This window comes from Ursus arctos, unplaced genomic scaffold (genome assembly GCF_023065955.2).
Source record: "Ursus arctos isolate Adak ecotype North America unplaced genomic scaffold, UrsArc2.0 scaffold_29, whole genome shotgun sequence".
Taxonomy (NCBI): Eukaryota; Metazoa; Chordata; class Mammalia; order Carnivora; family Ursidae; genus Ursus; species Ursus arctos.
The window spans coordinates 4,469,061-4,494,144 of record NW_026622974.1 but is presented as its reverse complement, the minus strand read 5'-3'; the positions used below and the strand labels follow the sequence as shown (position 1 = coordinate 4,494,144).

Sequence of the window (25,084 nt, the reverse complement as noted above, 5' to 3'; positions counted from 1 at the left end):
GTGAGGAGAGCACAGTCAATGTTTGCGTGCTAACACCTGGTGGTAAGTACCAGGCTGCCGCTTTCGATCCCGTAAGGCCCTCACGAGACAGACCTGGAAAATTCTATGCTTTATAAAGGAAAAGACTTGACTACATAAAATAGGAGTTGTAAAAACTCTCAGTGGCAAACAATAAATTAGGAAAATTATTTCCAGCAATTGACAGAAGACGGGCTGCTGGTCTTGATATACAGAGTTACAAATCAATCATAATAACTACTAAAATTCTCAGAGCAACATGGTCAGAACATATGAAGAGTTCTCAAAGCAAATGCTAATACAAGAAAACATACTAGGGGTGCCTGGGTGGCTTAGTCGGTTAAGGGTATGATTTCGGCCCGGGTCATGATCTCAGGGTCCTGGGATTGAGCCGTGCAGTGTCCTCTGGCTCCCTGCTCAGCAAGGAGTCTGTTTCTCCCTCTCGCTCTATGCCCCCCCAGCTCGCGCTCTCTCGCAAATAAATAAAATCTTAAAAAAAAAAAAAAAAAAAAGAAAACATTCCAAAGCACTAGGAATCTAAGAAACGCGAATTAGAGTACGTTTTTCTGCCCATCAAATGAACACCAAGATTTTTTAAAATAGCACTCAACACTGGTGAGTATATGGAGAAAATGGTCTTCATGCTTTGCCGACAGGAGTATAAATTATAATAATTCCCTCCTGCAAAGTGGTTCGAAAATTGGACCAATATCTTAAAAAATTCATGCCCTTCCTCATTGGAGAAATGCCTGATTCCAGGTCTGGGGCAGGAAATGCACAAGGCAAGCCTGGAACATGATCAAATACAAGGGGAGGTGCAAACATCAGTGACGTCACATCGAACGGTCCAGGGCCAGCTTGAAGAAGCTCCCACAGGCCAAACACGGGACTAAGCATCCATCACGGTAAGAACCACATGGACTTACACACAGCGACTAAGTTAGTATCCACGACTTCATAATGATGTTTTTAAAAGGCCCAAAATGGGGTACCTGGCTGGCTCAGTCGGTAGAGCGTGCAACTCTTGATCTCAGAGCCACATGGTGGGTGTAGCGATTACTTAAAAAACAAAACAAAACAAAACCCTAATGCCTTCCATTGGTCATCTCTGAAGGATGCTAGAAAACCAACTCATTATTTTAAAATCAAGCTTTATATTCCCTTTCTGAATAACTACTTCAGGATAACCAAATAGTCTACGAGGGGAGGTTTGTCTTTACAGGAGTGTCTAGACGATAAATACCGTATCATCATTTGACAACCCCTAATGAAATAACGGATCCAGCAATGATTACTGATGGCTGCTAATTCCAGAGAGACAAGCAGATGTTACGTGACCGCGGAGGGAATACACATGAAAAAAAACGTCAAATTGAATCTGGTGAAGTCTCTAGACCTATGCTTCCTTATTAAAAAGTTTAAGAAACTTTCTAGAATGAACTTGGAAAACAAGGAAGAGGTTAAGTAACAATGTGCTACCAACTGAAATAATAACCATGAATGTACTTCCTGTGTCTTCTGTTGCTTTCACAAATGGTTATTAAAACCTCCTATTGTTAACAAAACATTTCCTATGCTCACCACCTGTCTTCCCCACTAGATTCTAAGCTCCCTGAGCACAAGGGCTGGCCTCACACTCATCCATCCCCCTGCACTGCAGGTGCCTTGCCCGCTGGAGGTGCTCAGGAAACACCAGCTGATCTGGGGTGGTTTTACTGAGCCATATTTAGCTCCATTATCCCTGCATGATGTGGAATGAGCAGAGGGTCAAAGCCCAATATGGGATCCTCGTAGGCAACTATGTTAATTAGCATTATTAATTCAACAAACGTTTATCTAGGGCCTACCATGTGCCAAGTATTCTGCAAGACACTGGGGATGAGAGAAAAACACACAATTACTGCCTTTAAGTATCTCAGTTCAGTGGGGGAGTCAGACAAGTAAACATGTAATTACAATAACAGCTAACACTTACTGCCCGCTTACTATGTGCCAGGCACCGTTCCAAGCATTTTAACCATACTAGCTCGTTAATGCCTACAACCACCCAGTGAAGTACAGACTGTGATCCCCATTGTACAGACGAGGAAACTGAGGCACAGGGACGTAAAACAACTTGCTCAAGGTCACACGGCTAGTAAGTGGCAAATGCAGGATTCAAATCTCAGGTTATCTGTCTGCAGAGGATACCCAATCATCAGCAAGGCTTTACCACACATTATCACACAACGTGGTGGGCGGATGGGCAAGACCCAAGCTTTCTAGCTCAGAGTGCGGGTAAGAATCGTGCAAGAAGGCTCGTCCAAACAAGCTTTTCACAAGGAATGGGGCTTGGCAAATACAAGACTGAAGCACAAAGACAAAACATGGTCAGAGACCTCCAGGTAATTCAGGATGCTCAGAGTTTAAGAGGCGATGAGGGGGACCATAGCCAGAGGCCACTAGACACGAGTGCGTGCGGGAGAAGGAGGCAAAGGAGGTGAGGTGTAATTTACCCTGCTCAGGCTGTCCTCGACAAAACAAAGTCACCACGCCAGCGGGTCCCTGCCTCTGACGAGCTGGCTGTTAGTGTGGAAGACGCACTGAAGCAGTGCTTTGCCACGGGCAGGGCAGCAGGGGCACCCACAGAAGGCATGACTACAGGATAATGCCTTACCTGTCCTATTCGTTTTCTAGGGCGGCTGTGACAAATGCCCACAACTGGGTGGCTTAAAACAACAGAAGCTTATTCTCTCACAGTTTTGGAGGCCAAGGTGTAAACTCAAACTGTTGGCAAGATTAGTTTCTTCTGGGGGCGCCTGGGGGGCTCAGTTGGTTAAGCGTCTGCCTTCAGCTCAGGTCATGATCCCAGGGTCCTGGCATTGAGCCCCGCATCGGGCTCCCTGCTCAACAGGGAACCTGTTTCTCCCTCTCCCTCTGCCTGCTGCTCCCCTTGCTTGTGTGTGCACTCTCTCTCTTTCTGTATCAAATAAATAGATGAAATCTTGAAAAAAAGAAAAAAAAAAGATTAGTTCCTTCTGGAGGCTCTAGGGAGAGTCTATCCCATGCCTCCCTCCTAGCTTCTGGTGTTGCCGCCAATCCTTGGCGTTCCTTGGCTGGGAGCTGTACCACTCCAAGCTCTGCCTCCTTCTCATGGCCGTCTTTCCTCTCTGCGTGTGTCTGTGTCTCTTCTCTTCTTGGAAGGGCACCTCTAGTCATAGAGGATTAGAACTTACCTGAATGACTTCACCTTAACTTGATTACATCTGCAAAGTTCCTATTTCCAAATAAGGTCACGTTCACAGATACTGCAGCTTAGGACTTTAACTTTAACCTTTTGGGGGACACAGTGCAACCCTGAACACCTGCTACTCTACAACTTGCTTTTTTCACTGTACGGTTAACTACAAGTATCTTCCCATGTCTGTCCACATGGTTCTAGTTCATTCACTTAGACCGCTGTGTATTATTTCACTGCGTCAATGATCCCTGATCTATTTGTCCAGCACCCCAGGGAAATAGGACAGATACGGCATTACCCCACAATCATCCCCAATTACGAACATTTGGAAGGCCTAATATTTGGCCATTACAAGCAATGCTCCGACTAAACCTCTCCGTACAGGCACCTATGCACCCTGACAATGACGGTGTTTCTCAGGATGACCTCCTAGAAACAGAACCCCCACTTGGACCAAAGAGAGTACAATTTCAAGGTGTTTTTGTTTAACAACCTTTTTTTAAAGATTTTATTTGACAGAGAGAGGCAGCGAGAGAGGGAACACAAGCAGGGGGAGTGGGAGAGGGAGAAGCAGGTTTCCCGCCGAACAGGGAGCTTGAAGCGGGCCTCGATGCCAGGACCCCGGGATCATGACCTGAGCCGAAGGCAGATGCTTAACCACTGGGCCACCCAGGTGCCCCATCAAGCTTTTGTTAAATGACAAATGGCTCTAGAGGTTGTGCCAGCTTACGTGTCCTTACCACACTGACACTTACTCATTTTTATCAATTTGGGACGTGAAATAATGCTTCGTTGCAATTTGCAATGCATTCAAGACATTTAGTTTGTCCTTAACAAGATAAAGCAATCTTTCACGTATTTATCAGTTAGCCGAATTTCTTATTGTCCATTTTTTTTCAAATTTTAAAAAAAATTCTAGTTAGTTAACATACAGTGCAATATTGATTTCAGAAGTAGAATTTAGGGGCGCCTGGGTGGCTCAGTCATTAAGCATCTGCCTTTGGCCCAGGGCGTGATCCCAGAGTCCTGGGATCGAGCCCCGCATCGGGCTCCCTGCTCCGCTGGGAGCCTGCCTCTTCCTCTCCCACTCCCCCTGCTTGTGTTCCCTCTCTCGCTGGCTGTCTGTCAAATAAATAAATAAAATCTTTAAAAAAAAAAAAAAAAGAACTAGAATTTAGTGATTCATCATTTACATATAACACCCAGTGCTCATCATAACAAGTCCCCTCCTTAATGCCCATCATGCATCAAGCCCACTCCGCACCCACCTCCCTCCATCAACCCTTACTGTCCATTTCCTACTCAACTTTGTTGTCTACCTTTTTTTTTTTTTTTTTTTTACTTTTTTTAAGTAATCTCTACTCCCAATGTGGGGCTCAAACTCACAACCCCAAGATCAAGAGTCACATCCTCTACCGACTGAGCCAGCCAGGTGCCCCATGTCTACTTTTTTCCTTATTAACTTGTAATCAATAGATCAAGACTGTAAGGCCTTTTCTGGATTACATGTTCTACTTCTGAGAACAGTCATTAAGTTACTGAATGCCTACCACGTGTCACACATTGTCCTAAGTGCTGGGGATACAGTAAGAATCGAAGCAATGAAGGTTCCTGTTCTCAACTGTTAAACTTCTTGGAAGAAAAGGTGTTTGCACATGACTTGGGCTAGGAAATAGGAAGTGGATTTTCACCCCTGGGTACCAAGTTCCTTCGAATTCATTTAAATACTGTTCTGTTTTCACCCATTTGAGAGCCTTCTGGAGAGAAATCTACTCCTGCTCTCCAGGGGTCCCAGAAGGATCCACAAACCGGTGGTTAGTGAAGTGGAAGCAAGAAGAGCTGACAGATAGCTTCGCCCCTTCCCTGGATGGCAGAGCCACACCCCCAGGTGCCTACACACCCAGGCTTCTAGGGACAGGGCCTTTAAGCCCCAGTGAGTAAAGGGAGGAAGTCTGAAGAAGGAATAACTCCTCTCCATCACAGCAAAGAGGGTGCCTGCCAGGGGATCCCCACTCCTATGAACCCCAGGGAGGGATGATGTCTGATTGGGCAAGCTGGCTCTGACCCTTCCTCCCCAACCCACTTAAGGGATCCACCCCCTTGCAGATAGGACACATTTTATATATAGATAGCACACACACGCACACGCACGTGCACACATACCCATATTCAGAGATGAATCAGACAAGCTTATCCTCTTCAGATTTAAACCTTGTTCGTCAACCTAGCCTTTATCAATAATAAAGATGATACACCGATTTCCATCTGTCCAATTCCTGTGTCTGTCTTTCCTTCCTCCCCCCAACCCCCACCTCTACTGGTTCCAAATTCAGAGGGGTGAAGGATGCTATCTACTGACTCACTCAACATACTGTTTCCATGATACTGCTTTATGTCTGAGTATTTGTGATAAAGGTTTTCTTTGTATTTTCTAACAGGTTATTTGCTGATAAGTAGCAAACCTTCTGGGTTTTGTGTAGTTTTGTATTTGGCCGAACGAGTCAACTCTCTCATTGAGTCTAGTGGTTTTCAGTTGATACTTGAGTTTCACATGTAAAAATCAGGGCGCCTGACTGGCTCAGTTGGTAGAACATGTGACTCTTGGTCTCTAGGTTGAGTCTGAGCCCCATGTTGGGTGTGGAGCCTACTTTAAAAAAAAAAAAATGATGCCATCTACAAAAACCACTAACTTTATTTTGACTTTCATTTTTCCTACAGTATTATTTCAACTAAAAGTTCCAGAATAATGTTAAAATAGTGATGTTAGTGAAATAATGCCTTCTTTTTTTAATCAGAACAGCATGATAGTTTCTTTTTTTTTTAGATTTATTTATTTCAGAGAGAGAGAGCAAATGAGCAAGCAGGGGGAGGATTAGAAGGGGAGGGAGAGAGAGAATCTCAAACACACTCCCCACTGAGCGAGGAGCCCACTGTGGGGCTCCTGGGATCATGACCTGAGCCAAAATCAAGAGCTGGACGCTCAACCAACCGAGCCACCCAGGCGCCCCTATAATTTCATTTTTAAGTGTAATGTGGGCTGTGCTTTCAATTTTTTTCTTAAAAAAAAAAATCAAGAATGGGGGGGGCGCCTGGGTGGCTCAGTCGTTGCGCATCTGCCTTCGGCTCAGGGCGTCCTGGAATCAAGCCCCGCATCAGGCTCCCTGCTCCTCTGCTGGGAGCCTGCTTCTTCCTCTCCCACTCCCCCTGCTGTGTTCCCTCTCTCGCTGGCTGTCTCTCTCTATCGAATAAATAAATAAAATCTTTTAAAAAAAAACCAAGAATAGGTGTTAATTTGTATCGCATGTCATTTTAGCATCTATTGTGATAACTGTGTGACTGGGTCTTCTTATTTTAATGAATTCTATTTAATTAAACTACCTGCGCATTTTTGGAATAAACCCTATAGTTGTTTATAGTATATTATCCTTTAACATATTATTAGATGTAACGACAGTATTTTATATTAGACTTTTACATGGCTCTCTCCAAGCAGCGTGCTTCTCTTTTCTGCTGTCAGTCAGCATTTGGAAGCAAGGTTACGTCAACGTTGTGACAGGCGTGGGGTGGCCATCCATCTGTTCCCAGGCTCCGTGACAGTCTTTGCATCACAAAGCACTACTTCCTCAGCATTTCTGAAATTTCCTGTCAATGCCCTCAGATACAACAGCTTTCAGCTTTGTTTAGTTGCTTTTACTATCTTCCGATTGTTTTCAATAGACACTGGTCACTTAGTCATTCTAATGGTTCCTGAATAAACTTTGGAAAACTTATGTTTTCCTTGAGTAGACTCTGCTTAGCATGGCGTTGAACACAGAAACCTGGGATAAATTTTTTAAATCTTTCCATCGCAATGATCGCAATTGGGATTACTAGTAAACATTTCCATACGGCCTCCTCATTGAACAGTAAGCACCGTCTCATTCCCTGCTAGGCGTCCACAGTGTCTCCCAGGTGCCCAGTACGTACGCAAGAAGTTGTTGGAAAGCCAAGAATGAGGTTAAAGCCTCTTTTTCCTTTCTTGTTTTGCCTAATATTGAACTTCTCTCTCTTTTTCTTGATTGGACTTGCCAAAGTTTTATTTCTTTTATTATTTTCTTTCAGGCAAGGAGCTTAAGTTATCAATTCTACATGTTTTCATTTCAAATCAATTTCAAAGCTGTATTTGGAAGAAAATTAATAAACTTAAATGATTTCCTAAATAATGAAATGAATTAAGCTATTTGTCTAAAGGTAGAAAAAGAACAATAAAACAAACTTCGTCACTATCTTGGGTTTGTCCTAGTAAAGAGCATGAAACTTTTTATTCAATCTTCATTTTCCCTTGAATTCAGCAGGAAATTTATTCCACTGAAATTTACCATCACAACTGACATATTTGTCTTTGCTTTTATCTATTTTACGTTCTAATACTACAATGCTTCTTCCTTTGTTGTATGTGTTGTTTTGTTTGCTTTCAGTGCCTCCTAGAATCTAAAAGATGTTATTTCTTTTTTTAAGGTTTATTTATTTATTTGACAGAGAGAGAGAAGTAGGGGGAGGGGCAGGCAGAGGGAGAGGGAGAAGCAGGCTCCCCGCTGAGCAGGGACCCCCCCCCCCAATATGGAACTTGATCCCAGGACCCTGGGATCATGACCCGAGCTGAAGGCAGGCACCTAACCGACTGAGCCCCCCAGGCACCCCGATATACTTTTTAATTCAACTATTATACCCTTTGTTCATTGCTTTAAAATTTTTTTTTTATTTCAGAGAGACAGAGAGAAAAAAGGGGGGATTGTGGTGGGGGAGGGAGAGAATCTCCAGCAGACTCCACCCCTGAGCACGAGACCAACATGGAGCTCGATCTCAGGATCCTGAGATCATGACCTGAGTGGAAACCAAGAGTCCATCGCTTAACCGATTGCGTCACCCAGGCACCCCCTGTTCATTGCTTTTTAAGATCTTGAATCTATTTCTCTAATTATTACATTTCTTCCTCATTTTCACCTCACTGTACGTTCTCCTCTGGATTCTGAGAGCGCCACAACTACATGGTATTGATTAGGTTAATCGTCAAGTCCATTAGGCCCTTTAGAGATTATGCTGGAAACTTAATTCTGCTAGTCCATTTGGGTTTCCTTATACTGCTCGTTATCTCAGCCAGTCCCCTATTTATCTCCTCTCCCTTCTTGGTCAGCTTCCTTTTGATCTCGGTCTGTTGCTTCTCATCTGATTTTTTTTTTTTAAATCTCGGGTTTCATAAAGTACGTATCTTCTTGATGTTTTCGAGGAGGGAAAAAAAGATGCTGCCTTCAAAAAAAAAAAAAAAAAACAAACCCACTTCTTTTTTCCAGCAGTATTCCACGGGAGAAATGACAAGAACTGAACTAAGCCACGGGCAATGGGACGGAAGGGAGGGGAAGAGCTATGAGAGATTAAAGGGACAGTAATAAATGGAAAAGCGGGAAAACAAATTCAGAGAGCTAGCAGAGCCTAAAGGCTCCAAGCATATGTCCATGAGGAGCTGTAAGTGACCCCGGAGCTCACCTGCCACAAAACAATGGCAACACCACAACACCCCCCACCCCCACTCTATGCAAACTTTCCTGCAAAGTTCTTCTTCTTCAGATGAAGAAAGGAGTTCAGAAAAGTTAAAGAGCTTCCAGAACTAGAATTCTAGTCTGTGGAATCCAACTTCTCGAGCAACCATGGAACACTGGGGATAGGGTTACCTGGCTTGTGGGGAAACAGAGGACAGGAACTCAAGCCACCCTGCTAATAAGCTCACCATCAAGTTGAGGGCGACCAAAAGAATACAGCTGATAGAATGGAAAATGAAGAGGAGCAGGTAATTTAGAGCTACATGGTGTAGAAGAGAGAACGTACATGGTCTCAAAAATGAGAGAACGAGAACCTTGGTGGGCACCTGGCTACCACACTCCCAAGTTTCCTGGAACATCCCTGACTGGTGCTGGCTGTCTGGGCATAATTATTAATAATGTCTCCGTCTGGACGATAAATTCTCTGGTCCCCCGAGCAATGCTCTACATCTGAACCATGCTTACCGGTTTTCACACATTATCCCGTGTAATTCTTCACAGGCCTACTGTACCGTGATGATTCAGAAATTGGATGAAAGGGGTCCCTGGGTGGCTCGGTCAGTTAAGCGTCTGCCTTTGGCTCAGGTTATGATCTCAGGGTCCTGGGATCGTCAGGCTCCCTGCTCGTTGGGAAGTCTGCTTCTCCCTCTGCCCCTCCCCCGGCTCCTGTGCTCCCTCTCTCTCAAATAAATAAATAAAATCTTTAAAGGGGCACCTGGGTGGCTCAGATGGCTAAGCAGCTGCCTTTGGCTCGGGTCATGATCTCCAGGTCCTGGGATTGAGCCCCGCATCACTCCCTGTTCAGTGGGGAGTCTGCTTTTGTCCCTCTCCCTCTCCCTCTCCCCTCGCACCCCTCAGCTCATGCTCTCTCCCTCTCTCTCAAATGAATAATGAATAAAATCTTTAAAAATGAATAAAATCTTTAAAACTAAATAAAATTTTTAAAAAAATTTTGATGAAAGCTATAAACTCCCTCTTCAGAAAAATTACATAAATGCAGAATGTTGTACACAATTTTGATATGTTCATTTCCTTTGACAGAGCAGCTCCACTTCTGGGAATTTATCCTACAGACACGCATGCATAAGGGCAAAGGTAGGTACACGGACATTTGTGATGTTTTAAATAGCGAATCGTCAGAAACACCCTAAAATCCATCAGTAGGGAAGGAGTCAAATAACCTAGGGAAGGGAGGTGGGGGTGGGGTGGGGCGAGGACAGACAGCACTTGCTTTGGGCCAAGCTTCCTCTTAAAATAGGTAGGAGTCTTCCTGTGCCTCCCCAAACTTGCACAGCCGCCCCCGCCCCCCGCCATGCCCCCAACTCAGCAAAGGTCCCATGGGAGGAAGAGACACGAGCCTGCTCACAGAAGGAGGTTAAATAATGAATTGTAAGTGTGTGTTTTCTTTGGCCAGGGCAGTCTGGCCAAGCACTGGGGGCTGCTGGGCAAACATTTTTCATATTTTAGTAGCTGGCCTATGCCCAAAGCAGTCAGAAGTTAAGTAAGCTTTCAAGGAGCTGCACCCATCCTCTCCCCCGCCCCAAGAATTCTTAATGAGGTTCTAAGGCAGCGGCCTCCAGCAAACCCGACGTGTTGCCTTAAATATCACTGGCCCTTCACTACTTTTAATGAATGCAAATGATTCAGCAACAAAACACTTAGCCTGGAGTGAAATCCGTCTTTGTGTGGCTGGTTTCACCAGCTTACAGCCCAGCTCAGGCAGGGCCCTACCGGGCAGCGGCCCAGCAAAGCCTGAGGTGCCCAGGCTAGCCCAGGCAGACCCCCGCACGCCGAGGGCAGCAGGAGCAGAAGGCAGGAAGTGCTCAGCAGGAGGGAAGACCCTCCCTCTCCCCCCCCCACTCTGCTCCCCACCCCTGCCACCAGATGCAGACCCTCACAACTCCACCTCTTTACAACTCTGGCTCCAGGGCAGAGGAAAGTGTGAGCGGAAAAACAAAAGGTATTTCTTTGATCTAACGAAGGGGTTGGTCCCGGGCACCTCAAAGGCCTGTGCGGTCAGCACACATTCTGCATTCAAGGGCATTACACCCTGACACGCCCCCCCCTTCACCTGCTGCCAGGTCCCTGAGGAACAGAGCCACCAAGAACCTGAAAAGCTCACTTGGACCCATGCCCTCCTTCACCACCTTCATGGAAGCAACAAAAACAGAGGCAGTGTAAATAACCCAATTTACACCCTGTTCTCAGGGCTCTCTTTTGGCCGCAAAAACTGAAAGCAATTTGTCAGGAGTCTAAGAGCACCCTTTAGCTAATTTACTTGCAACCCAGGGCTCAGGGGCATTTGCCGTCCCAACAGCCCGATCAACACCTCTCCCCAGGGCTGAGGCAGCGGCCCGGACCAGCACAAGCAGCTGTTAATTCAGCTGCCACAGCCATCACTCCCAAGGCCAGCAGCTGGCGAGAGACCCACGGAGGTCCCTCCAAGTCCTCTCTCGGTTCTTCTGGTCGTGGATGTAAATAAGGAATCGGGGGCGTCAGACCCAAACTGGGCAACGACCAAACTCGGGACCACTGAAGGCCCTCAGGTGTCTCTGGCTGCCTGAGATACAAAAAGGGCTTCAAAGTATTTGTTGACCTGGTTTGAAAAGAACCACTGCCTCTTTCCGTCTTCACAGGACAGAGAAGCCGGGGAGACCGGCTTCCCCAGAAGAAAACTCACACTGAGTTTTAGAGGGCCTCTCAAATAAGTTTTATATCCTCAAAAATGCCTTTTTTTTTTCTTTTTTGATGATATCAAGACCAGTACATCGAAGGCTTTTAGGAGAAGAGCACTAGAATTTTCTTAACCTCAACACCATTCTTCCTGATTGTTCAAGACACATCAGCTACAATACCTTATTCTTCAAGACACTGCCAAAGGAAGCCAAAAAGGGCATTCACGTCATACAGGAGCTGCGTCTCCTAGACCCTGGGACTTCTGAGTTCTTGCCTTCTGAAAGTGACCCATTAATCAGACCCCTTCCTGGCTGGGCACACCTACCGGGGGTTCAAATCCTGGACACCACCACAGAAAGATGTATTCCGAAACCCCTATAAGGTAGAAGTGAACATCTGGGAGGCTTGGAGCCCAAATCTACACAGCAATCTATTTTTTAAATGAAGGAAAAAAAAAGTTTTGCTCTTCACTCTCACTAATGCACATGAAAGAGAGAGCTTTCTCTTTCGGTCTACCATCTAAACCCCAAGACCACGGCTAATCCATCCCACCATCAAATAAACCAGAACTCAGGCAAATGAGGAACACCCCAGCCTCTGGGCCACTTTTGTCCTGGATGGGGGAGGGGAAGGTGCCCTCAAATGCTTAGGTAGCACAAAGCAGCATGAATAGCACCAGTTGTCTCCACAGAGCTTGGATCAACCTCACACAACTGCACAGCCTGGGAGGGGAAGGAAATGCTACCAGCTCCCGTCTGCCTCCTGCCTGCCCCCACTCCCGTCTCCATCCTCCGAGTGCCCAGCATTTTCTGCGTCCCCCGCTCTTTGGTGCTTCTCTGTATCCTTGCCTTGTTAATTACGCCCTTCTGGTTCTGTCTAGATGTGCCTACCAGACAATCCATTCCTGGAGTGAGTCTCTAGTCTCCCCCAGGAATAGCCCAGCTTTTTAAAGTGCAGACTCCATCAGAAAGGCGTTTTCTTTCCCTAAGACACTGTTGGCCCTTGTAGGGACATTGCCTCCTTTTCTAGACATCTCTTGCCTTCTAAAGACTTGAAGCACCCCCGCCACACACACACACACCCTCTCACATACACGACCCAGCAGGATGCCTTATGCCTTAAGCATTGTTTGTTATTTAAGTGCCAGACTGAAAAGGGAAACAGTTTCTACTCAAAGTTACTGGTGGAAGGCGAACAAAAGCAGACCTGTACATAAACCACCCTCATCCAAGATAAGGTAGAGTTAAGAGTGAAAAAGCAAGGCCAGAGAAGCATCTTTTATGGAGCATTCACTCTACAACAGACCAAGTCCTTCCCACACGCTCAGTTTCAAAGGTGTCACCAATTTTAAGATGCACTGTTATTTGTGTTATGCTAAAAGGAGATGGTCCCCGTTAAACTAAGACACAATACTACATAATCGATTATGTTACCACCCAGCTTCAAAGGTGTGAAACTGAAAAAAAGAGCACCTGAGAGTTGATGAAAGACAGTACTATCTCACAAGCACCCTATTGGGGTCGGTATTATTACCCTCAACTTACAGAAGGGAAACTGAGGTTCATCAAGGTGAAGTGAACTATCCAGGGCCTCTTGGGGAACAAGCTGTGAAGTCAGAACTCCGTTCCTAAACAGATTTCTGAATTTCCCTGTGCACAGGCGGGTGGCACCCCCAGGCTTGGGCAGGTCACCCCCAGCTAAGCTGCCCCATCAAAGGCAAGTAACACTTGCTTGGCTGATTGCTAAAATCAGGGTCTTTTTGCAATTGCTCCTTCACAGATCTACTTCCAGAAATAACAACAAAAGGAAAACAGGTTTTCCTAGCTCCTTCCTCACCAAACTGGCTGGAAGTGAGGGGGGACCTCTCAGCCAACTTGTTATATATAAAGCACATTTAATGAGCCTTTCAAGCTGAGGGGGTGGGAGAAGGCAGGGTTCATTGGAAATATGATACTTTGGCAGCCAAACGAGAGGGACAAGGCCCTTAGCATCAGCCCCAGGGGGATAAACAGCATCTCAAACCTCTTTGTCTGCCAGAAGGAGATACTTCCTGGGGGGACAGGAGGCGGCAAAGCTTTTTATGACAAAGCCCACCTAACAACAACCCTCTACCGGAGACCTGGCTGGGGTCTTTGTACAACCCACCTAACCATAAACCCTCTGTCCTTTCCCAAACCTGCTGGGGTCCCTCTACCCACAAATACCTGTGACCGCCATAAACGCCCTTAAACAGCCCCCGTTTACTGCCCAGCCTGCCTGCTGCTAAATGAGGGCATTTGTTTCAAATTTGCAAATACCGAAAGCAGTGGAAACCTAAGTCCACTCCTAAAATGAAATGTTCTGCATTCCTCTGGGCCTGAAGCACCGGGCTTCAAAAGCTGCAGGGGCCCTGGCTGTTTACTCACTGGTGGGGCTATTGGGAGAAGTATTTCCCTGCTCCCGGAGGAGGCTCCTTTGATCTGGGCTGGGTGGGAAGGGGACGGAGAGAAGTGCCACCCAAGCTCAGGCCCGGCAGGGGCCCACGCTCTGCGGCCTCCTTTCTAGATTGCCCGCCGCAGCCTTGGGAGGCCTGGGAAAGCCAGCCTCACAGGGAGGCTCGAGGAGAGACACAGCAGGCCCGCTCAGCACGACCTCTCAGACCAGGTTCAAGAGGCCCCGGAAACAAAGGTAGAGTTAAGAGTGAAAAAGCAAGGCCAGAGAAGCACCCCAACCCCTTACCCAGAAACTAAGGGGCCAATTCGGTACCCCTTTCCCTGCACCCCACCAACACACTCAGGACACTCCTTCCATGCACAGTACGATGTTTACTAAATAAAAGCCTTTTGTTTTAAGGAGTTTTCGGAAAGGGGGGGGTGGTGGTAGTAAAGAGAAGACAGAGATCCTCCTCCAGGCCCCCCGGGGCTGTTCCCGGGCCCAGCAACCCCTCCTCCCCTGGAAGCTCCTCCTGCAGGAGGCCCAGACCCCTGTGGTGGAGGAGCCCGGAGCACAGGCCAGATCACAGGCACAAAGCTGCGAGCAAGCTGGGCATTTTCTAAATTGGTCAGTTTAACAACTGGTTAATCTGCTAAATTAACCAAACAGATAGAATGGTTTGCTCTTTGTAGCTGGAGTTACAAGACCAACAGCAAATCTTCTCCGCGCCCCCCACCTTCCCCAAGGCAGCAAGACAACCATTTTCTTTGTTTGTGATTTGTTTCGTTTTTCCGGGTAGCTGGAAATGTACTTGGGATCTCAAGTGCTATCCTAGCACATCTCCTCTCTAAGGACCTGCTGACCTGAAGGAGCCCCCCCACCCCCTCTCTAACCGATGAGCTACAAGAGAATCAGAGCACCGAAGTACCACTGTGTACCCTTCGGTGATGGGACACGGGTTCCCAGGTTGGAACCTGAGAGCTTCGGAAGCAGAAGAACGAAGCTCAGCAGGACGGCCGAGAGCAGTTAGCAGCTCAGCTAAAGGGAGCCAGACCTGGCACCAAAGCCCGCACGTGATCCCAGAATGTCAGAGGTCACTGTCCAAGCAAGTCTGAAATCTCTTGAGAATTAAAAGGTGTGCCTCCAAAATCAGAAATGGAAGGGAAACCGACGTCCACCGTGTCCCTACTGTGTGCCAGGGCCTGTACCACCAAGTGCGGACACATCCAACCACATAAGAGCGGGGAGCGACAGCGATGACTCTCTTACCACCTACGTGGTCTCCAGCACAGCATCGCCCCGTGTGCACCTCCCAGCAGGCACACGGATCTGGAATGTGGCAGCACCCCGGCAAGCCAGGGCCTGCAACTGCCCGCGACCTTCCAGAAGCACCAGGGGGAAGAGATAGAGGACTCCGCTCAAATCGTGGGGGTTGAGGCACAGTGTTCTGGACTTCTAGATTACCCAGCCCGACCATCACGCGAAACACCTGAAGATGTGCGCAAACCTCTGAATGGGCCGCTGAAACCTTCACCGTGCTGTTCTGTAACAACAAGTTTTCGAAAAGAGGGAGAAAATCTGGCAATCTTGAATGCTATGGCGCAAAAGGTCTCTCCCTGCCTGTTAGTTACTGATACGTTCGCTCCTTGGGTAGAAAGAGCAAAGGCGGGGCCCCTGGGTGGCACAACGGTTAGGCGTCTGCCTTCGGCTCAGGGCGTGATCCTGGCGTTATGGGATCGTGCCCCTCATCAGGCTCCTCTGCTGGGAGCCTGCTTCTTCCTCTCCCACTCCCCCTGCTTGTGTTTCCTCTCTCGCTGGCTGTCTCTATCTCTGTCGAATAAATAAATAAATAAATAAATAAATAATCTTAAAAAAAAAAAAAAGAGCAAAGGCTCCTCCACCCTCTGACTCTAACAGGCAGCTCCTAAACCCACCCAGACGGTTATCCCCTCAGCCAAATCCACTCCCCAACATTCACCCCACTCCAAGGCATGTATGTGTAACATTTCACAGCCCGCAGGACATATGAGAACACAGAACGAGCTCTCCTACTTCCAGCTCTGCAGTCCTGAGAGGATCGTACTTTGTACCTCAGTTTCTCTACCTGTCAAATGCCTCCCATCCCTCTACCCTCCCCCCACCCCCAAAACCAATCCTCTTCAGCCTGCCTACCTCTGAGCCATGTAACAGGATCAAATGGCACATGACTGAAAGCATTCTGTAGGCTGCCGCGATGGGCACACTTGTTGGGATCACAGAGGAGGCTCTCCCAAAGCACACCCAGCCCCCTCTCCCAGCTGGAAGCCTCCCTTCAGTCGTTCCTGCTTCTGTGCAAAGGAAAATGTGTTCCTCACCAAAGCACTAGTCCCCCGAGTACTTGAGGACTAACCAGGTAAGTTTCTGCCTTCTTTTACTCAGATAAAAACTCTTCCTTTGGGGGGCGCCTGGGGGGCTCAGTCAGTGAAGCATCTGCCCTCGGCTCAGGTCATGATCCCAGAGTCCTGAAATCGAGCCCCGCATCGGGCTCCCTGCTCAGTGGGGCGTCTACTTCTCCCTCTCCCTGCCCCCCCCCTCAAATGAATAAATAAAATCTTTAAAAACACACACACACAAACTTTTTTCCCCCATAAGAATTCTCTCCCAAACCTTTCTACAATTTAGTCACACCTCTCCCCCCTGCGCCTGAGGAATTAAACCCTAATACCCACATCACCAGTTGATCGAGTCTAAACACATCTGTGCCCACGCACTAGAGACTCCAGAACAAAACGCGGCCCTTGAAGTCCTCTCCCCAAAACCAAGGGTGAGGAGGAGGGCCGGTAAGGTGTGACAGAAACACAGCCGGGGGTTGTGTATGGCAATACTGGGTCAGCCCCCAAAGGTCACCACCTTAAAAGGTCTTCCAAGGTCTTGCGTCCTCAAGTTGAGGTCTGAGTGGCAGGTGGGACTTGTCTGACGTCACATGAGCCATCTGGGGCAAATGTGGGAGCAGGGCCCATGTCTCCCTCCCAGTGCCTCCTGAGGAGAGACGTACACCTCCAGGGTACCCAGAACTAGAGCCCACCAAGACCCACCTTTGCTACTGAAGACAGTCTACTATTACTGCAGGATTTCGTCTAAAACAGGAAAGCCTATGCCCTTTACCTGGGGCCACTGGAGGCCCCAGAGTGCCCAGGGAGAGAGGCAAGCCTGGTACTTCTTAATGAGATGTGGAATAAACTCTGAGCAGCCCCTCCTCCCTGAAGACTCAGCCAGCCTTCTTTATTAATTATTACATAAGGCTTTAGAAGCCTGCGTGTGCAAGGCAGTAAAACCCTCTGGTGAGGGGAGGAGCCCAGAAACAGACCAAGATCCCAGCAGCTACAGACACAGACTGTGGAGCGGACTCAGCACTGGGCCAACCTCCCAGGCTTCTCCTACAGTATGGGACAAGCAGCAGGGCCCCAGCCCACCGCCACAGGGGGCAGGCGAGTAGTAGAGAAAACGGCTCATCTAAAATATAGACGAGAGGTCGCCAAAATCATCTTGGCCCATCAGCTGAGAAGCAAAGAGCCACTCATTCCAATGGGATAGCCACATATGACTGTATAGGTTGTGCACTGCTCAAGACGCCCAGCCAAGGTGTTAATACCGAAATAGTGCCCTGTGTCCTGATGCAGGGTTGCATTCACTTGGAGAAGGGCACCTATTTCTAATTTGCACAAAGGTACTCTATGAGCTAGCCGCTGGGACACCTCAGCCATCCCCCAAACAGACCAACATTCTCCTCACTGCCTCACCAACGGCACCCCAGAAGGGGCAAAAAGGAGCCACTGTATCTCCTGGGGGAGAGACAGTGCATGCTAGTGCCCACACTGGCCTCCTTAGCCACCCACAGAGAGCCGTCCATTCCTGACCGCACCACACCTTGGGAACCTCCCTACGGTATTGATAGGTCACACAAGCTACCCAAAGTGACGGGGGGGGGGCACCCGCAGCCCTCCCGTGATCACAGAAGCCCCTCCCTTGGGTATTCTACAAGTCAGCCCAGGCTGCATGAAGCACAGCTTACTACCCACTCCCTAGAGGAACACTGGCATGCCCAGGGAGACGGCAGGCCTGAACCAGCACTGACCAGCCTGGGATCATCAGCTAGGAGGACAGAGGGAGAAGAGTTTCCACCGGGAAATGCAAAGTGGCTGTGCCCACCTTTCTGAGCTGCTGTAGGAATACTGAGTTGAGACCCATTTAGAACATTTGCGCTCTCCAATGAGGAAACCACTTCTAAAGCTGCCAATCCAGTCCAGAGAAACTCTGTCGAGCCCTTGCAAACCATTCTAGAGACTGAGGACGGGAAAGAAAGGCTGACACCCTAAGAGGAGACGAAGGGTCAGGGTGGTCTCTGGGAAGAGACATGAGGGCTGGCCAGAGGGGCTGCACTCCTGGGTCAACCACCTCCAGGGGAACGCTACCTCGTAACTTCTGGGAGGCGGGCAAGGGAGCAATCAGCGGCACTTGGACTTCGCAGATGAGGAAACTGAGGCTCGAAAGGTTAATTAACCAGCTCAGGGTCATGGGGCTAGGCGGCAATTGAGCCAGGACTAGAATACAGAAAAGCAGGTGTCACAAGACCACAGAAGTCGCTTGTCCTCCTTTATCATGCACAGATGCGTGAGACGTTAAACAAGAACCAGCCAAGTTTTCAGACTCCTGGTCCAGTGCCTTTATGTCATTCTGATCGGTCACCGCAGCCTCCATCTACTAGCAATTCGATTCTCTTTCCCCTCTGAAGCCTTTCCCCTCCGTTTCTCCTGTGTCATGGACTTACTGTCCTACACATTCTAGAACGGTCTTCTATTTAGCATTTTACCAAGTGGCGCCTTTTACTACACTTTCACGGGACTCCCATCTCTCCGCTGTGTCTCCTTTCCACCTCCCACACCAACTGAGACACCTCACCCACGAAAGACCCGCAAACACACTTTGAACTGACCCCATCCTAAGCCCCTCACTATCAACACCAACTTTTGCCATCACCACACCTCCACTCTGACGGACAAACCCCTTCAGACAACCCCGTGGTTCTCAAACCTGAACGTCGGTAAGAATCTTCTGGGAAGCAATTTTGTTTTATTTTACTTTTCCTGGGAAACAATTTTAAAACACAGTTTCCTTCTGAGATTGAACTGTGACTGGATTGACTATTCAAACACGGCGACTGAATCTAACAAATAAGAAAGTAAAATACCTTTTCTGCCTCCTTCCCCGATGATTCTGAGGGGCAGGTCTGCAGTCAGGCCCAGACAACTCAAATTTTAAATGGGTCCTCTAGTTACCTGCCCTGCCAAGTGTTACCTGATGGTCTCTGGACCACAAATCTACATCTTCCTAACACGCGACTCACAATCCCTAGCCCGCGGCTCAGGACCTAGTTTTCAGAAATTAAAGACCCACCTAAACCAGCAAATGCATACCCTTGCTCATCAGGGTCTAAGCTTCTGGCAGGAACTTGGGATCTACAGGACACCCAGTAGACTGCGTTCCACTCACCTGTGTATCCCTTCCCCGGAGCTGGGTGACCCCAACCCCAGCTGCAAGAGGGGAAGGGCGCCTGCGTGTCCGCGCTTCCAACAAAGCTTCCTCCCTGCCCCACTGCTGCTTGGGTAGCATTCCAGGGAGGGAAATGGCCTAAATGCAGAGACGAGGATGGAAAAAGTGACATACTGCAGAGGGCTTCCTCAAACCACATATTAGCTGTAGCAGCTCCTGGGCCAGCTCCACCAAAGCGCCAGGGGGCTCGGCAGGGCCAAATATGCACTCGGTGGTGAACTCAGAGAACCCCAAGCCACCACGGCAGAACTTCCACAGCGTCAGGGACAAGAGGACCAGGAGATGGGGGGCCAGAGCAGGAATCCAGGAGAGAGGCAGGCAGGCGGCTTGAAGGCAAGGCGAGAGCCGGCGCCAGCGCCAGCAGCATGACCCCGAGCCTGTAACCCCACCATATGGCTCCGCCAAGGGCAGCACCAGGGGCACAGCAGCCGACAAGCATGCTACTGAGGTTAGGGACAGCACAGAGAGGCTGGGGGGTAAGGACCAAGGGCACCCAACCCTGTTTAATGACCCTTTCTTATGGGGTGCCTGGGTGGCTCAGTTGGTTAAGCGTCTGCCTTCGACTCAGGTCATGATCCCGGAGTCCTGGGATCCAGGCCCACATGGGATCCCTGCTCAGCAGGGAGTCTACTTCTCCCTCTGATGCTCCCCCCTCCCAGGCTCTCTCTCTCTCAAATAAATAAAATCTTTTAAAAAAAAAAAATGACCCTTTCTTCCATCAGGAAAACACCGAAGACTGAATCCCTGGCCCCAAACTGCTCTTGGCTCAAATATTAAGAGTCTGAACCGGCCAACAGCCATCCCAGATGAGTCTCACGGAAGCTCCACTGGCTTAAACACAAACTCACACAAACCCCCTCCCTCCAAAATATGAAGTCCTCCAAAGATTTACCAACACTACAGCCGCCGAAGCCCAGCAGAGACGTAGCCTCCCTTTATGAATCAAATGTATTCCTGAAAAGTCATCCGCCGACCAAATTTCTGCCTCACAAATCCAATTTCTCCACTGCCTTTCCTTATAAAATGAGCACATGCTCCTCGAGGAAAAGCTGAGGCTCCAAGAGGAAGGGAACTACACACAGCGCTGCGTACTTTCTAGAGTCCCGCGGTTAATGGACAAGTTTCCTGACAAAATCCAAATCAAAGTCAACCCAAAGGGAGGTAATTTTGGCGGGGGGTGGGGGGGTGAGGCAATTTTTACATGCACACATCACACCAAAGAGTGTTCACATGAATTAAAAGTTATTTAAGGTAAATGGTCAAATACTGTTCAAGATCTAGGGCTCCTAATTTGAAAGTTCTGCACCTCAAGTTTCTGTATAAGGAGACCAGGACTTGGGGTGCCTGGGTGGCTCAGTTGGTTAAGCATCTGCCTTCAGCTCAGGTCATGATCCCAGGGTCCTGGGATTGAGCCTTGAGTGGGGCTCCCTGCTCAGCAGGGAGTCTGCTTCTCTCTCTCTCCCTACGCCCTCTCCCCACCACTCGTTCTCTCCCTCTCTCTCAAATAAATAAATAAAATCTTAAAAAAAAAAAAAGGAGACCAGGGCATCTGGAACTATGGGGTGCAGTCACCTGGGTAGCTTATTCAATGCAGACTGGGTTTGATTTGTGCTCCCAGGCAATGTTGATGCCACTTTTCTGTGACCTTATTTTGAGTGGCCCCCACACAGTTCACCATTTTTGAAGTGTGGCCCTTTGAGGCAGGTCGGCTTCATATGTCCAGGTGGCTGCCCGCGCCCAGAGCTCTTGGAGAAAGCCAGATGCCCTGCCACATCAAACTCAGAAAGCCACCACAAAGAACAGGCAGCCCAAACACAGGGAAGGAAGGTGTGGTCCCTTGACTGGGTCATGGTAGAGCAGGCACAAGGAGGGTCAACAGACAGCCCCAACCCAGAGAAGCTGGAAGGGACACAAAAGACGCCCGACAGCTAGGAGGCAAAGGGGATGTTTACCTTTGCCCTTGATTACTCTGCCCCGTACCCAAAATGTTCATTCACCTTTTTAATAAAGCTAGAGAAGGGCTCATTATAAATGATACTGTAATGAATTCTACAAGGGGGAAGCGCTCTAGTTAAAACTCGAATGCGGCAAAAATATGGAAGTGTCCTAAGAATGACAGAGTCCACAAGTTCTACAGGCAACTTTCTGGCAGGAAAACGGGACAGCTTTGGGGAGGAAGTGGAGCTGGGCAAGGGAGAGATGGGCCAGCCAGCACATACCAAGGACTGGCCGGGGAAGAAAGAAAGGGCTGAGAAGCCACGCCTGTTTCAGGGGATGGTAAATTGACTAGCTGGGTAGAAATGGAAGGCTCCAGTACGTGGAAAATGTTTCTTGTTGGGGGTGACTGTGAGGCTGGAAAGGTATGTGGGAAGCATACCCCAGGAGAGGGAAGAACAAGAAAAGGGCCCTTTATAGACTTCATTACATTTAATCCTCCGCACGCCCCAGAACTAAGTACCTTTACAGAGGAGGCGAACTAGGTGGTCAAGAAATTTGCCCAGGGCCACAGGGCCTGTCAAAGTTTGAGTTGCTGTTTTGCCAAATACTTCGTCTCCCCAGCCTGAGCTCTCTCCACCACTCAGCCCTACTCTGAATGCCAGGAGTGTGACCAGATCCTTCAGCAAGGGATGTACAGACACTACCCTTGCCCTCCCGCATCCCAATGACTGAGGAAACCCATCACTGATAAAAGCAACTCCTAGGCCTGAATGACAGGCTGCAGAGCCTCGAGGAATCTGCAGGACAGCCTAGCTCTTAATGTGACAACTCAATCTCCCCAAAGACACAAGAGCCTGGAAGGAAGAACCCGGGGGGGGGGGGGATGGGAACAGGAATGGGCAGTGACCACAACTGACCAGGCAAACAGCTGGAGCTAAGAATCCCAGATTTCCAACGTCAAGCCCTCTCCTCCCCCTCCACCGTATTTATCACGACAGGAATCTCAAAGTTTGGAAAGCTACTCAGCCATTTACAGCATAATTACCCAAACTTCAAAATGGTCTAATCCACAAACCAAGCTAGCCTAGGTCCCTCACTCTGGCCTTATTAACAGCAGAGTCTCACTAAAACTCCAGTTAATTACACAGTTAAACAATGAGACGGAAAAATCTACTGTAATCTATTAAAAAATCGTTGCCCCCTGAAGTCATGCCGTCCGGGGGTGGGTTGAGTTCCGGATTTCCCTAGAAGACAGCAGGCGCCTCAGCCTTGGCTGAAATTGTTTACAGCACATGGACAGGTCCCACACCAAGGCACATTTGGTGGAACTGATTTAAGGCTCCCATTAAAATGTTCCTTTGTTGAGCACAAGACATCTCCCCACCCCCAGAGGAGACTGCAGACCTCCAGTCCCAGGCCTTCAGCCTGCCCTAACTTCCCCCACAACACCCCCTCCCTCTCACTAAACACCCGTCATCGGATTAACATCAATTAACATCAGAGTCGTCTTCCCGAGGAAGGAATTTAGGAATTTAGTATTTGTTGAACGAACAAGGACCCAGTCTCCACCAGAATCTCCCCTTGACTCCAGAACTCTAAACATCAGCAGTGAAGACAACAGTAAGTATCAGGCAACCCACACACCCAAACCCAAACAGCCACCAACCCAGGAAGCCTGTAAGCTGGGGCTGCTCGTCCATATGGCTGGGCCCCCGATCCTGGCTGCACAAAAAAACTTCCATACTTCCTCTGGGAGCAGATGTGGGTTCTGCCATGAGCAATAACCACCCTACACATCACAAGGAACACAGGGCAGCTCCAGAAACACCTCCTACGAATCCCGGGAGCTTGTTCTTACCTCTCCGTCTTGGGTTACAATTACCTCTCCTTTTAAAACTAGGGCTGGGGGAAATGTTGATTCCATTACCACCAAAACTCAACAGCTGGCAAGCCAGGGAGATGTCAGAAAAGGCAATTCTCTATCCCCAACCACCCTATGGCCACTCTTCCAAGAAAGAGGAAAGTGATAAGCTAGGACCAGGTGTCCTGGGCAGAGTTCCTCCAGAAAGGGCTGCTGCCAGGATCATTACCAAAGACTGTGTGTGTTGTGGGTTTTTCTTTTTTTTGGGGGGAGGGGGTGGCGGCATATTTACAGTCCAGGCCATTTGTGGTGTGCAGGTAGCTTGGTGCTTTCCTGTAAAGGACTTCAACACCTCAACGGTGACTCTCAGGTGTGACCAAGCCAGGAAATAAAGGCGGCGTGGGGGGGTGGGGGTGTCGGGTCCTGTCTGCCCTGTAGATACAAGCCACACCCTCATCAAAACGCTGAGGCCCTCCAAGAAAGGGCAGAATGAACTCTTTTTGCCTTTCAGCCCGCAGAATGAGACATTTTCTTTCCTCGGTGCGGAGAGACAGGATGGAAATCCAGGAAGGAGCAGGAACAAACCCCGTCCGCACCTTTGCAGGCCAGCCATGCCCGATTTTGGCAGCGGCCTTCACACATTAGTCACCACGACAGCCTCGGACTCTCCGCTCCCCAGATTCGACCCGGCTGGGAGTGGGCTCGGGGCTCAGGGCTCGGGCCCAGGAGCTGGAGGAGACGGGGCGGCCCCTATTTCTCCCTTTCTCCCGCCCGCACCAGCAGGGCCATCAGGAGTCCCATCCTGGCCCGGGAACTTGGAGGAGGGAAGCCGGGAGCGTCTGGCCGGCGTAGGTAACAAAGCTCCGCGCTCTGCGCGGCGCAGGTCGGTCCCGCATCCGGCCCCAGGCCGGCCCCCCTCACCTAGGCTGAGACAGCTGGGGGGACTCCGTCTCCCCCGCCGCCAGCCACCTCACCGCGCTCCCCTAAGTAGGGAAGGAGTCGTTTCCCTCCCGAAAAGAAACTCCCTACCGGGGCCCAGGAGCCAGCAACTCCCGGCAGTTCCCGACCAAACTCTAGGCTCAGGCCGGGAAAACTCTGTGGCGACTAGAAACTCATCCTCGCGGGCGCGAAGGGAGAGGGGCCCGGGCGAGTCCGCGGGGGCTTCGCCGCGCCGGGACCTCGCGCCCGCCGCCAGCCTCTCCGCCACTCCAGGGTGTCTTGCCCGGCCCAGCCGCCCAAAGCCACCTCCCCGGTGCCCCCTTTTGCCCGCGGGGCTCCCGCGCTTCCAGTGCCCCGTTCCCGCAGCTCGCCGCGACTCACCGCCCAGCAGCGGCAACAGCAGGACGCTGAGCAGGGGCAGCCGGCGGAGGCTGCTCGGGGTTCCCGGCGCAGCTGCCATCGCGGCAGGCTCGGGAAGAGGAGCCGGCCGGCGCACGGCGGGCGTTCGAACTGCGCTCCGCGGCGGGCCCGGGAGGCCGAGCGCACCGGAGCGCGGGCGCCGCTGCAGCAGCCGCAGCCGGAGCCCGAGCCCGAGGCGTCCCGAGCCGGAGCCGCCCGCCGCTGGTACCTCCGAGCCCTCGCGCGCCGCCGCCGCTGGGGTTGCTGCCGCCGCCGTCGCCAGGCCCCGCCCCGCGACGCCCCCTCCCCGCCGGCCGCCGAGCGGCGCCCCGCCCCCTCGACGCCCCCTCCCCGTCGTGGCGGGGAGGAGCTCGCAGGAGGGGGAGGGGTCTGGAGATGGATAGGGGACAGAGGGAGGAAGGCCCTGGGGAGTGCGGGGGACCTGAGTGAGGTAGG

At 49.8% G+C, this 25,084-nt stretch overlaps 1 protein-coding gene across 1 annotated transcript in view; it reads right to left on the bottom strand.

Moving 5' to 3' along the window:
- Nucleotides 1–24,871, bottom strand: part of PTK7 (protein tyrosine kinase 7 (inactive)) — a 61,418-nt gene extending 36,547 nt beyond the window's left edge. The window contains exon 1 of the mRNA XM_026507412.4: nt 24,611–24,871. Within this exon, the coding sequence (XP_026363197.1) occupies nt 24,611–24,689 (79 nt within the window). The 5' untranslated portion in view covers nt 24,690–24,871. The remainder of the gene's footprint in view (nt 1–24,610) is intronic.
- Between the last annotated feature and the right edge of the window lie 213 nt (nt 24,872–25,084).